General features: G+C 57.3%; 1 protein-coding gene and 1 long non-coding RNA gene across 3 annotated transcripts in view; one reads left to right on the top strand and one right to left on the bottom strand.

Annotated features, from left to right (window-relative positions):
• Positions 1–1,837: 1,837 nt before the first annotated feature.
• Positions 1,838–10,543, bottom strand: LOC138998157 (uncharacterized). The gene is made up of 3 exons (XR_011469069.1): positions 10,460–10,543; positions 10,230–10,355; positions 1,838–3,024 (listed from the first exon to the last, which is right to left on the bottom strand). It is a non-coding gene; the product is annotated as an uncharacterized lncRNA (long non-coding RNA).
• Positions 8,180–13,723, top strand: part of HNF1A (HNF1 homeobox A) — a 15,884-nt gene continuing 10,340 nt past the window's right edge. Inside the window, exon 1 of one of the 2 annotated variants that reach the window (XM_070400193.1) lies at positions 8,180–8,578. In XM_070400193.1, the coding sequence (XP_070256294.1) occupies positions 8,256–8,578 (323 nt within the window). In that variant the 5' untranslated portion in view covers positions 8,180–8,255. Of the gene's footprint in view, positions 8,579–12,960; positions 13,116–13,723 lie in introns of those variants that run through there. The other variant, XM_070400194.1, reaches the window with a different exon arrangement.

Here is a 13,723-nt window from a genome sequence, read left to right as displayed (position 1 = left end):
TCCAAAGATGACTCTGCCCGTTTTAATGTTGCAGAGCCTTGAGGAAGGAGATGTACAAGGCAGCTTCCCTGGGATGGCAGCTCTGTTTCCGTTTTAAAGTGGCTCCATTTATATATTTTTAAAAAATTTTATTAACTGATTTTCTAGAGAGGAAGAAAGAGAGAGAGAGAGGTCTGTTGTTCCACTTACTATGCCTCCGTTGGCTGGTCCTGGTATGTGCCTGACCGGGACGAATCCGCACGTTGGTGCACCGGCCGACACTCCAACCGACCGAGCGCACCGGCGAGGGCGCAGGTAAACGCACAGAAATTCCTTCTAGGCTCAGACGTTTGTTAGGTTGACACACCAAACCGCACGCCCTCCCAGCCCCTCATTTCGGTTTTTACGGAGCTTCATCCTGTGGGCACGACTGATGAAATCAATGGCCGCTAGCGACGGACTCGACCTCCAGCCCCGCTTCCCGCCCCAGAGGTCGGGGCTGCGGGTGCTTGGGGCTGAGGTTTCTGAACGTCCGACCACACTGTTGGCCTTTCTGGCGACCCCCTCGCAGCCCCCAGCCCTCAGTCCTCCGGAGATTCCAAAGATACTGGCGGCTCTTAGGCCGGGAATCAGCACTGAGATCGAACACTGAGATAGATGACCACAGATGCCAGCGCCCCCAGCGCCCCATTTCACCAGGGGGCAGGAGCCCCATTTCCCGAGGGGGCAGGAGCCCCATTTCCCGAGGGGGCAGGAGCCCCATTTCACCAGGGGGCAGGAGCCCCATTTCCAGAGGGGGCGGGAGCCCCATTTCCCGAGGGGACGGGAGCCCCATTTCCCGAGGGGGCAGGAGCCCCATTTCACCAGGGGGCAGGAGCCCCATTTCCAGAGGGGGCGGGAACTGCGTGTCAGCAGCCAGGCCGAGGCCAGTGTGTGTTCCCGTTACAGGACCGCAGCCGCCACCTGCCCAGTCTGCAGAGGTGCCTCCATCCTCACCCGCGTGCCCCGGTCGGTTTGGCTGGCGGGGAGGCCAGCGGGGCCTGCAGGGCAGGACTGAGTGGGGTGGCGGTGGAGGTCTCTACTGCCCCTTCCCCTCGGGCTTTGGGTCACCAGGCTTTGCCCCCGCCTCCCACCCCCAGAGCAGCCCTTTCCAAGCGCTGGGGCTGCCCACAGCCCCCTCTCCTCCCAGCCCCAGCTCACGCTCGGTCTCCCTGCGCCGCCCTCTTTGGTGCAGAGCCCTCTATGAAAGCCCCTAACGCACAATGCGAGATGCCAGCCCCGCCCCGCAGGGCCCTGAGCAGGGTGCGCGGTGCAAACGGACGCAGCACCAAAGGGCAGCCTGTGTCCGCCGGGCCTCAGTCTCGGAGCCTCCGGGGGCCCAGGCTCCTCGGCATCTGCCCTGGAGAGGCCTGGTCACATGGCTCTTGTTGGGGATCATCCATGACTCCCAGCGGGTCCCGAGGACACGTCCCGCCTGACTTCCCTCCTGTCACTTGGTATCGTCACAAACGCTGTTGTCAGCGGCCCGCAGGCGGGTGCTCTGGACTTGCTGATGTGCCAAGGGGAGGCTGTGGTGGCTGATTAACATGTGTCCATCCAGGGGCTGTCTGCCCGCAAGGACTGGCTTTAGGGAGACCAAGGCGTCGGCACTGCCTGGCCCGGGGGAGGCAGGGGTGTGAGCGGATCCGGGGAAACGCAGCAGGGCTAGGGGTCTCCCCTGCACCCGGGCTGGCCCTGGGCTAATTGATGGGCTCGCTCAGCTGGGCGCCTGCTTTCCCCCAAAACAAAAGACAAGTTTCCTGGTTCCTGAAAGCTGTCGTTTTGTTCCCATGAGGCTACTTCAGCCTGGAGTCAGGCTTCTAGGTTCAACTCCCAGTTCCCAGCTGGGAGACCTTGGGCAAGTTGCTTAACCTCTCTGTGCCCCAGTTTCCTCTTCCGTGAAATGGGGAGAACAATAAGTCTACCTCATAGGGTTGTTGAGGGAGTTAAAGGAGCAAATAAAAAAGTTAAAGGGGAGCTTTAAAGAACAATTAATGCATGTAGTAGGTGCTCAAAAATGGTAGCTTTTTTTCCCCTAATGGCAGTTCTTTTTATTAGGAAAACAATGAACATTTAATCGAATGCCTGCTTGCTGTACAGAGACAAATGCAGATTAGCTCACTGAGTTCTCACAACCACCCTGTAAGCCCGCATTGTCCCTACTTTCCAGACGAGGAGACAGGTTGCAAGTGGTTATGGGACTTGTTCAGAGTCACACAACGAGGCGCGGCGGAGCCCGCCACAGCTCCCTCCGCGGTGCCGCCGCCGCCCGGGCTGCAGCGTGGAGGCCCGGCTGGCGGGTTTGTTTGCTCGCTTTAATCCAGGTCCTGGCATCACAGGAAGCCTCTGGACTCGGCTCGTCAGAGCCAGGTCATCCGTCCAGTCAACACCTGGAGGGCAGAAGCCCATCTGAAATGCCCTATGTTTGCGACTTGACTTGCTCGATCCTGAGAAAACTGCCTGCGGGGGTTGTTCAAAGAACAGGTTTCCTGGCATTTCTGCCGGAGTCTGATTCAGGAGCACTGGGCGTGGAGTTTGGACTGGAAATTCTTAGGGAGAAGCAGATGGGGAACCTTCTGCTGCGTGGAATGAGAGCGCCCTCTGCCGGCCACGTGGAGGAGGCGCTCCCGGGCTCTGGCCCCTTCTTGCTAGCGAAGTTTTTCTTGCCTTGTGGTGGAAAAGGGTTCCGCACGGGGTGACCTGATCACAAATCCCTAACTGGGAAGGTGGGTAGTCACACCCCAGGCACATAGCTTTAGTAAAAGGTGTTCTTACCTTCAGCAAGCCCTGCCTCTTGTTTCTGCGCATCGAGATTAGCACACCCTTGAAACAAGCAAGACGCCCTCTGTCTAGAGAGCACGTAGTCGTGCTCATTTCCCTGTAATCCAATCCCCGCCTTGCTTTCTCAGGCCTCCATGTAAACTTCTTTAACCCAAAACGCATAAAAGAAGCTGCAAACAGCCATTCTGGGGAGCGTCTGAGATCTGCTTCCAGCAATTGTCATCCCTTTAGCGTAAATAAAAATGTGTTTAAAACAAAGATTTTCTAAATTGATTTGAGAGAGGGAGGGGGGAGATATCGATTTGTTGTTCAACTCATCCATGCATTCATTGGTTGCTTCTTGGATGTGCCCTGACCGGGGATCGAACCTGCAATCTTAGTATATCAGGAGGATGCTCTAGCCAACTGAGCTACCCAGCAAGGGCCAAAAAAATTCCTTACAGGTTTGGCCTCCTCAAGTGGACAACCTCAAGTCTGAGGGTCACTATCTGGCCAGATCAGGGCTGGGCAGGGACAAGGCGAGTAAAATGAAGGTCAAGATTCTCCTTGCTCTTGCAAAGTTTAAAATCTAATTGGATTGACAAAACACCTTCAGGAAATCATAAGAAAGGGTCGGGTAGTGGGGCTGGGAGGAAGAATAGGAGTTTGGACACAGGTGGGCTGAAGTCTGGGGTGGGGGTAAATGAATTCCGAGCGAGCTCTGAGATTGGCGGACAGCGCCTCTCTTGTGCTGCCTCCTAAAGCCAGGAAGCCTTAGGCCTTGCCTGAACTTTGGCTCTGCAAACACCTGCTCGCCCAGGAGGAGAGATGGTGGTAAAGCTCAGAGCGTTGTCCACCGCGATCCACTAGGCCTGCAGTTCCTAAACTCAGTGCAGGGAGGATTTTTTAAAAATTTAATTTTATTGATTTCAGAGAGAAAGGGAGAGGGAGATAGAAACATCAATGATGAGAGAGGATCATTGATTGGCTGCCTCTTGCATGCCCCCCCCCCCCCCACTGGGGACTGAGCCCGAAATCCAAACACATGCCCTTGACCAGAATCGAACCTGGGACCCTTCAGTCCACAGATCAACACTCTATCCACTGAGCCAAACCAGCTAGGGCTATTTTTACTTTTAATTGATTTCAGAGAGGAAGAGAGAGAAACATCAATGATAATAGAGAATCACTGATTGGCTGCCTCCTGCACACCCCACTCTGCAGATCAAGCCCACAACCCGGGCATGTGCCCTGACCAGGAATCGAACCGTGACCTCCTGGTCATAGGTCAACGCTCAACCACTGAGCGGCAGGATGGGCAGAGAGGATTTTTTAAAGGAACACAGCGACCCCTGTTGGCCATGTTGGAAACTATCAGCTCAAGGTACGTAATTCGCAGTTTGAATGTCAGATGCAGTTGCATCTTTAGAATGATGTCATAACTTTGTGAAACTGGGTTTATGGCAGTTCTGATAGAAACCAAGTCTCGTGCAAAAATGAGTGTGGACAGTAAATGAAGGTGGCGACATCCCATTGAATTCTAAGGTCTGAGCAGCTGCCTGGCACCTACTCATCCCATTAGAATTTATGATTATTTAACAAGGAACTCCCCAGCTGGGCAGCTCAGCTGGTTAAGAAAACTGTCCTGAGAAGCGAAGGTTGTGGGTTCAATCCCGGGTCAGGGCACATACAAAAAGCAACCAATGAATGCATCAACAAGTGGAAAACAAATAGATGTTTCTCTCTCTGTCCCTCACTCCCTCCCCCTCTCTCTAAAATCAACTAAAAAAGGGAACTAAAATATTATTTTTTCTTTCAATCTATGTGCATTTTTCAAGCAGCTACTAAGTTGTTTGGCCATACATACTTATTAGTTGTTTTGACCTAACTACTTACTAAATATAACTGTTAGGTGTTTTGTGGGGGGCGGGGGGGCAGGGGGGCGGGGGGGAGGAGGTGCCGTGAAAAAATTACTGAGTCATTGGAAATCACCTTGAACCAAGACCGTCTGGGAGCTCTGCAGTTGCTCTTTACAACTTTAAGTTGTCTCAGCAAGTCCAGGAGCTCCCTACCTCCACTTTATAGGTGAGTCAGAGAGGACGCACTCACTTGCCTGAGTCCACCCAGTGTGTCCCAGGGTGTGTGTATGGGGGGGGGGGGGGGCAATGAAATTCAAACTATTCCAAATCGGTCTGTGCGATTCTCAAAGAGGCAAACTGCCACTCGCCCCCTCGAGCCCAGATTTGTCCGATTGTGGGAAGGGCAGGCTGGGGGCTGGAGCCAGCTTTCTGGTTTTTGTGCCTCAACATCTGCCGAGAAGCGGGGTCAGGTTCCTGAGGTTCCCTCTCATTCGACACCGGGCCGTACTCAGGGGCCCCGGACAATAGCCTGTGTGTGTCCCCGGGCGGGGAGAACCTCCCCCTCAGGCTCCCTGCATCCACTGCTGGCCCCCCCTCAACCAAATCCACCTCAGTCCCAGTCACCTCCGGGCCCAGCCGCCCGGCTGCACGAGTTAATGAGTCCAAACGTTGTGCAAAGGATCCCGGCCCCACCCTTCCCGCTCCTCCAGGGGAAAAGTCACGAGGGGCAGCTGCAGGCAGCAAGCAGCCTCCCTGCCTGGACCGGAGAAGTCTGCCCTGGGAGCGAGCTGTCTGACCCCACAGAAGGCAGTGGAGGGAAGATGGGTCCCACCTCCCCAAGGGACGTCCGCCGGCGTCGTCCCCTGCAGTCACTCTGGGGGATGCTGAGCGAGCCACTTAACCCTCTGAGCCTGCTCTCTCCCCTGCAGAACGGAAAGAATAACAGTACCTACTCCCTACAGTCGTCTGAGAACTAAAGCAGCCGTGGGCAAACTACGGCCCGCGGGCCGAATCCGCCCGTTTGAAATGAATAAAACTAAAAAAAAAAAGACCGTACCCTTTTATGTAAGATGTTTACTTTGAATTTATATTAGTTCACACAAACACTCCATCCATGCTTTTGTTCCGGCCTCCGGTCCAGTTTAAGAACCCATTGTGGCCCTCGAGTCAAAAGGTTTGCCCACCCCTGGACTAAAGCTTAGCACATAGCTAAACATGGTCGTGCACAATGGCATTGTTAGTCATTCAACAAATGCTTCTTGAGCATCTATTCTGTGTGTGTGAGGCTCTCTTCTGGGCCTGGGAGGACAGCAGTGCACAAGACAGACAGACAGACGCCTGCTTCCGGGCCGCATCCTCTGGCAGAGGCAGGCAGGCCACAAATAACAAACAACACGTGGTAAGTCACGCAGCAGTGCTGTCCGACAGAAGCGTGCTGTGAGCCACGAAAAATTTAAAATTTTTCAGGAGTAAAACGTAAAAAGTAAACTGCCAATAGTAAAAAGAAACAGGTGAAATTAAACTTTCTACTGTTTAATTTTAAAATGTTTTAAAAATGTAAAATTTCACCTAATATAGCCAAACTATTATCATGTCAGCCAGTGGCCGCAGCCACATTTCCAGGGCTCAGTAGCCACACGTGGTGGGCAGCGCAGTGGTCCAGCTTGTTAGGGGGTGAGTGAAGCATGAAGATGTGCTTCAGGGTAAGGGGACGGGGCACCAGGTATGGGAGGGGCCAGACGGAGAAGGTGGCCTGGAGCTGACCGGAGGGAGAGCTCTATCATCGCCTTTAACCCGCCCCGACCTCTGACCTAGCCTGCTGGCAGGGCCAATGGCACCTTCTCCCCTCCTCCGTGGCCAGGCAGCGGCGAGGTTCTGAAGACCCGAGGGCAGTGGGCCCTCTGCAAAGGCCCAGCCTGGGGCCGCCCCTCAGCACACGCTGCCCACTTCCACCCCGACTTCCAACCCTGTTCTCTGGGCTCAGGGCCACCCCGGGGACACCCTGCAGGGGGTGGTCAGGGCTCTACTGGAAGAGGGGAGAGGTAGGTGTGGGTGCTCAGGGCTGGGATTTGGGGGAGATGAGGAAAAGTGGGAGCCTGTCTTTATTTAAAATGTTGCTATTTTGTTCATTGCAGATGTTTTGCATTAATTAAAAATTTATTTTATTGATTTATGTGTCATAAAATTCACCCCTTTAAAGCACACAATTCAGTGGATTTTAGTGTATTCAGAGTTGGGTGCTATCATCCAATCAATCTTAGAACATTCCCATCATCGCCAAGGAAACCCCTTGCCTATTAAGTAGCTACTCCTGCTTCCTGGCCCTCCCCCCCCCCCCCCCCCCCCCGCCCCCGTGCCTGTCCCTGTGGCTGTGCCTGTCGGCACATTTCATATAAATGGAATCATACAACATGCAACCTTTTGTCTGGCTTCCTTCACTTACGTCACGCCTTCAGGGGCTCACCCGTGTTGTGTTGGCACTTCGTTCCTTTTTAATGGGCAAATGACACACCACTGCATGGACGGACCCCATTTCATTCATCCACTTATACATTGAGGGCTATTTATGCTTTCTCCACTCTTTGGCTACTGAGAATAACGCTGCTATGAACATTCACACGCAAGTTGTTCTGTGGACATGTGGTTTTAGTGCTTTTCAGTTTTGCGTTCACTTCCATTTTTAAATACATTGTAAAAAACTATTATTTTTCTTGATTACTGAATTTTTTAGGTTCCCCTTTAAAATATGTGCCTGAGTCAAGTGCCTGACCGGCTTCATCCTATTCCCACCCAAAAGTCTCGTCCCTTGTTAGCGGTGTGACTGGACACGCTCCTTACCCTCTCAGAGCCCTGAGCCTCAGCTTGCTCCTCTGTAGAATGGGCATAAGCCCTGTGCCTCCTCACAGCTCATAGGGGACACACGGGCCGATGCGGGTGTCAGACCTGGCACCGACCCTCGCGCGCAGTAGACTTAAGCCAACAGCTTTTCCTATGCGGAGGCCTGGTGTCAGGCCTGAGGGGTAGGTCCAAAATGGCTGTGACCTTGCCCTGCCTTTGGGGAGAGCTGGCCCACCTGCTGAAACTCCCTGCTGCCTCTGTTTCTAAGAGAAACCTGCTGCTTTGCGTTCCTGCCTCAGCCTGACCCCCTACAACCAGGTTGGGGGGTGGGGGGTGCCGATGCTGCTCAGCGAGGCCCCTGTGGCTCCCACACCTTCCACCCCAGCTCCCGGCCCGCCGCCGCCTCCCCCACCCTCCGCTCTGCCCACTCCCGCTGAGGCCATGGCTCACTGTCCCTCCGCGCTGCCATGAGGCCTGCACTTTGCAGGGCTGAAGTCCAAAGTTCAGCCCCTGCGCGAAGCGCACGGATAAATATGAACCTTGGAGAATTTCCCCGGCTCCAATGTAAACAGAGCGGGCAGGGGCCCTGGTTCACTGGCCGCCGGGGCCAGGGCTGGGGGCGGGGGGTACCCACAGGACCTGGCGAGTGGGGTTTTGGGGGGCCGTGGGTGCACGGAGCGTGGTTCGTGCCGGCCTGCCGCCGGGCTAGCACGCAGACAGCCCAGGCCGCAGGGAGGCCGCCAGCTGGTGGCCCGGCCGCGTGGCCGCGGCGGAGGAGCCATGGTCTCCAAGCTGAGCCAGCTGCAGACGGAGCTGCTGGCGGCCCTGCTGGAGTCGGGCCTCAGCAAGGAGGCGCTGATCCAGGCCCTGGGGGAGCCGGGGCCCTACCTGCTGGCTGGAGAGGGCTCCCTGGACAAGGGGGAGGCCTGCGGCGGCCGAGGGGAGCTGGCCGAGCTGCCCAATGGGCTGGGGGAGGCGAGAGGCTCTGAGGATGAGACTGACGACGACGGGGAAGAGTTCACGCCGCCCATCCTCAAGGAGCTGGAGAACCTCAGCCCCGAGGAGGCGGCCCACCAGAAGGCCGTGGTGGAGAGCCTGCTGCAGTAAGAACCCCCTGCCCCGTCCCAGGGCCGGGAGGGAGCCCGCCCTCCGCCCCGACAGCCCTGCCCGGGATCCCACCCTCCCCCCCGACAGCCCTGCCCGGGAGCCCACCCTCCCCCCGACAGCCCTGCCCGGGAGCCCACCCTCCCCCCGACAGCCCTGCCCGGGAGCCCACCCTCCCCCCGACAGCCCTGCCCGGGAGCCCACCCTCCGCTCCGACAGCCCTGCCCGGGATCCCACCCTCCCCCCGACAGCCCTGCCCGGGAGCCCACCCTCCGCCCCGACAGCCCTGCCCGGCCCCAGTGCCCACCGTGGCCTGTAGCCCGAGTTGTGGGAAGGGGACCGGCCCAGGAGCTCAGGTCCTCTGTGGAGCCCCGGCCTCTCAGCCCAGGGCTTGGGAAGCGCCGCGCCCAGGGGGGCCCAGGGTGGGGAAAGCAGGAGACTGTCCATCAAGGGCCTAAGAGCCAGAGGGCCGTGGGGATTGTTAGCCACCGCTATTCTATGCCCCAAACTCTACCTTCCCTGGAAGCTCTCAGATTGCAAGCCCGGGGCCAGGAAGCCGCTGGGGAGGGCAACCCTGGGGCTTGGGGGCTCCCCTGGTCGCCTGGGGACTCAGCAGGCAGCCAGGCCTCTCTTACCTCAGGGAGAGGAAGCCTCCGGAGGAGCTTCTCTCCTTCCCAGCCAGCCCAGGCCTCCCCCTCACCAGCTGGCGCCATGAGCGACCTCCGCTGTGGACCCCCCCACTGCCTGCACCCCGTCTCCCAGAGCACGGAGTGGGTCTGAGCCTGATGCCTCCCCTCTCCTCAGCAGAGCTAACTGGTTACTTATTACCCACGGGCTTTATTATTTCTCTTTTGTTTTATAAATTTATAAACGGCAAAAGGCTCTGATAAGGCCTGTGATCATTAACTTGTAGGGATGGTGGCCTGGGAAGGCCTGGGCCAATGAACCTCCCACCCGGAGATGGGGGATGGGGAGCACTGTGGGGGGAGGGGGGCGAGGGGCTGGGAGAACGTCCCCTCCCCAAAGCCTCCTCAGCCCCCGTCCTAACAGCTGGGCACTATGCTAAGGTTTCACATGTTAAAATGTGATAATACTGAGCTGAACCCTGGGGGAAGCTGTGGACAAGTCTGCTTCACAGAGAGGAAACTGAGGCCCAGAGAAGGGAAGTAGCTTGATTAAGGCCACCCAGCTGGGACTTCACACCCATTCTGCTAAGTGCTCTTAATCCCCAGGCCTGGGGGCCAGGGGCCAGGGGCCAGGGGCCAGCGGACCTGGGGGGGGGGGGGTGAGAGGGGTTCTGAGGCAGAGTCCCAAAGACATTCTTCAGGGACCATCTCTCTTCTGTCCAAGGTCCTGATCCCAGTTTTGGGTGGAGGAGGGCTGGGTCCCTGCCTGGGAGTCCTCAGGGTCGGCTGTGAGGGCCTGGGCAGGGGGCAGGGGAGCAGATGGGCCCCCTGACTTGGCAGGAAGTGGAGGGCAAAGGGCCCTGCTGGGCTGCAGGGGAGGGGCAAAGGGGCAGGCCAGGCAGGCCCAGGGTGAGGGCAGCTGGGCTGGGGCTGGGGCTGGGGCTGGGGCTGCGGCTGCTCAGGACCCCCACGGGGATGGGGCTTCCAGGTGGGAGTGGGAGACGGGCGCCGAGGGCCTTCTTACCTGGCTGGGTGGGGCCTCTTGCTCAGCAGTCCCTTTGGTGGGTTGGTGGGTGGGGAGGCCTGATCCACAGCACTGGAGGGGGGAGCAGAGGGCAAAGTGCTCCCTGGGACCAGCCAGGCCTGGGAGCTGAGGGAGAGAGGGGACGCTGAGAAAGAGGACGGCAGGGGAGATGGGGAGAGGCCTGGAGAAGCCAGCTGAGCAGCGGAGCAGAGGAAAGGGCTCGCACCCACCTTGGAGAAGGGGCTGGGGAGAGTGAGGCGCCCCAAGCTGAGAGGAGGCTGGAGTGCTCCCCGCCCGCCCAGATTGGGTTTTCTTTAATGCTAACAGCATGCTATTTACTTTCCATTTAAATTTGAGATGTTGCTATAAATTATCAACCAGCTCCTTGTTCCTGCAGAGTTTATAACTAACTACCTGGGTTACTTATTGTTCAGGTAACAAAAGGGACCTGAAGTCACCCTGAGGGGATAGAGTGGCCTGTGGTCTCAGGGCACAGGAAGGAGAGGGTGGGGGCCCCATGAAGGCCTGGGTGGTGGAGGACTTCCAGGGGAAGTCGCTGCTCTGGAGAAGACAGTGGGTGGGAAGCGACAGGGTGGGCCCTGTGGCCCAGGTCTCCCCAGGCGCCCTGTGCTTGAGGCCACAGCACATCTCCACCCTTAGTTCACTGTGTGACCTTGGGCAAGTCTCTTCTTGGCCCCACCTGGACAAGGACTGAAATTCAAACTCCTGGCCCTGATTTCCTGACCTCTTTCCAAGAGACTGACTTCCCTCTCACTTTCCTCCAGTTACACTCCACTGATTCCCACCTCAGGGCCTTTGCACATGCTGCTCCTTCTGCCTGGAACCCTCTTTCCAGATCTTCCCATGGCCAAGTCCTTCTCTTCCTTTTGCTCAAATGTCACCTCCTCCAGGAGGCCCTCCCTGATTGCCTCATCTCAAGGTAGGCTCTATCCCGGTCACTCTTCAACCACCTTCCTTTACTTTCTCTTGTCCCTTATTGTTACTTTGTTTTCTATCTTCTGCCATGAAAACAGCAGCTCTTCAAGCGCAGGGTTCCTGTGGCCTAGTTCAGCACTCTTACCCTTACTGTCCAGCCCACACAGCAGGAATGAATGAGTGGCTAGGATTCTCTAAGGCCTGGGGACACCTGCTGCTATAGCCAGGGAGGAACCTGTACTTGGTGCTCCTTCCTGGGTGTCCTCCTGGGTCCTCCCTGTCCTTGAACAGCTCAAACCTCAGCCTTGAAGGTCTCCATCCTCTCCATTGGACAGTACAACACACTGGGACCCAGGAATTCAGTGACCAAGGTGGGATATCCCTGACTGAGGCCAGCCTGCCTGGGTTCGAATCCCAGCTCCCCAACTCTAGCGCAGGCAGGTGATTTCACTCTTCTGGGCCCCAGTTTCCTACAAGGCGGGGATGACATGGTAACATGATAGCTTGGAGTGCGCATGCGTTTTAAGTACAGTAGACGGTGGCTATGAGGAGTGGTCCCATTTTACAGGTGAGCAAATGAAGGCTCAGAGAGGCAAAGGGACTTCCCAAGGTCTTGCAAAGCAGTCAGGCCAGGACTTGGACCCGGGTCCTCCCAGCCGCACACTCTGCACAGCACCTTCCAGGTTGCATGTCGTCCTTGACCCGTTTACCTCCCTCCTTACCCTCCCTGGTTGTTCTGGCTGTTCAGCTTCACCATCACCTCGCTTCCATGCAGCGCCTGAGAGAGCAGCGGGGCTTACAAATGCGTTCGACTCCTTCCTCCTCCTGTGAAATACTGATTGTTAGCTCCGTATCACCGTTGAGGAAACTGAGGCACAGGAGGCTAAGCAACTTCCCAAGGCCCCCGGGAGAGTGTGGCACAGCTGAGATTCCAACTGAGATCGGAGGGCCACACTGGGAACTCAGCCCCTCCACACGCGTGGCCTTCAGGGTGGCCCCCGCTCAACCTTGGACGCACTGGAATCCGGGGCCTCCGGGTCCCGGGACTACATGATGCTGTGACAGTGCCGTTCCGTCCACTGAGCACGTACTGTGTGCCAGGCCCTGTGAGCCTGTCTCTCCTCCTGGAAACGCATGCCGCTCTCCCAGGAGCCCCGAGGCAGGCGTGGGTTTGCCGTGTTAGAGCGGCGTGGGCATGCACACCTGAGGGGCCAGGGTGCGGCGGTGGGACTGGAGCCCAGGCCGGTTTAACTTTGGAGCCGATGAGGGTGAGAGTGGGGGGCGCCTGGAGAAACTGTCATGTCCTTGGAGACTGAGTGCATGTGTTGGGGGGGAGGTTGGGGGGGGCGCAGGGGGAGACAGAGAGAACAACAGAAGGACAGAGAGACAGGAGAGGGAAGGAGACAGGGAGGGGGAGAGAGACACACACACACACACACACACACACACACACACACGGAGTCAGCTGGACAGTGACAGTTCATCTTTCGTTAGAGCCAGGAGAGGCCTTGTTGAGAGCAAGACTGAGCTCATTCTCTCTGGAGAAGAAAAGGGGAGGGAGGGGGAGGGAGGGTTGCTCAGAAGGTGATGACTGCAGTGCGGGGAGGCGGGAGGCCATCCGGCAGCCCAGCTCCAGAATCAGATCAGCGTGTTTGCCGTGGAGCACACGCTGGACTTTGCCCTGCCCTCCTCCTCCTGTGACTGGCACCGGGAGTGGGGGAGGTGGACAGGAGAGGCGCCTGGGAGCCCCTGGGAGCAGGAGGGAGGAGCCTGGGGAGAGGTCTGGGGGGTCTGGGCAAAGTGAAATGTTCTTGAGTCCCTTTGACAAGGGAGGCTCACCTGTCTGAGCCTCAGTTTCCTCACCCGTAAGATGGACAAGTGAGCAGTACTGACTTCCGCCGGCGGCTGTAAGGTTCAGATGGCCGGCTCTCCGTACAGCGCCAGCTCACAGTAAATACACAAGAAACACTGGCCTCGTGGCTGTCACTGGCCCAGGCGGACGCTGCTGCGCTGGCTGCGACCAGCTCACGTTCAGCGGTCCCTCCTGCCTTGCCTCTCTGCCTGTGGGCTCTGCAGTCAGAGGGCCAACGCTGGTGGAAGGCTCTGCGGCCCGGGGTTCGGAGGGCATTGCCAGGGGCAGGCAGGCTGGTCCTCTGAGGACGGCGAGAAGGGCTGGGGGAGAGGCAGCGGGGGTGGGCTTCCGCGCACTGGGGGGGGTGTTTGCTTCTCCTTTTTTAGAATTCAGTTTTAAATAGTATATCTGCATGTGCTGGGTATTATATAACATGTTACATAATTTTAAAAGCGTGGACCAGTAACAAAGAACTGCCCCCGTCCCCGTCCTCAGCTCTCCATTCCCCCGAGGCTGTGTCTCCAGTGTCTTCTGTGACCTTCACTGTGTCCTGCAAACACAAATACGTAGAAATCTCTTATCCCATTTTCAATGTTCCGCGGTAGCCGCCCAGCAAACCTACCAAACTGCTCCACCTGGGCCCTTACGAGCGTCCCCGGCTGTGTCCGCAGGTGCCGACCGGAGGCCCCGCAGTTTAGTTCATCAG

Source organism: Myotis yumanensis, unplaced genomic scaffold (assembly GCF_028538775.1).
Source record: "Myotis yumanensis isolate MYYU_CA2020_CCGP unplaced genomic scaffold, mMyoYum1.0.hap1 SCAF_19, whole genome shotgun sequence".
NCBI classification, from domain to species: Eukaryota; Metazoa; Chordata; class Mammalia; order Chiroptera; family Vespertilionidae; genus Myotis; species Myotis yumanensis.
This window is presented reverse-complemented; position numbering and strand designations above follow the sequence as displayed.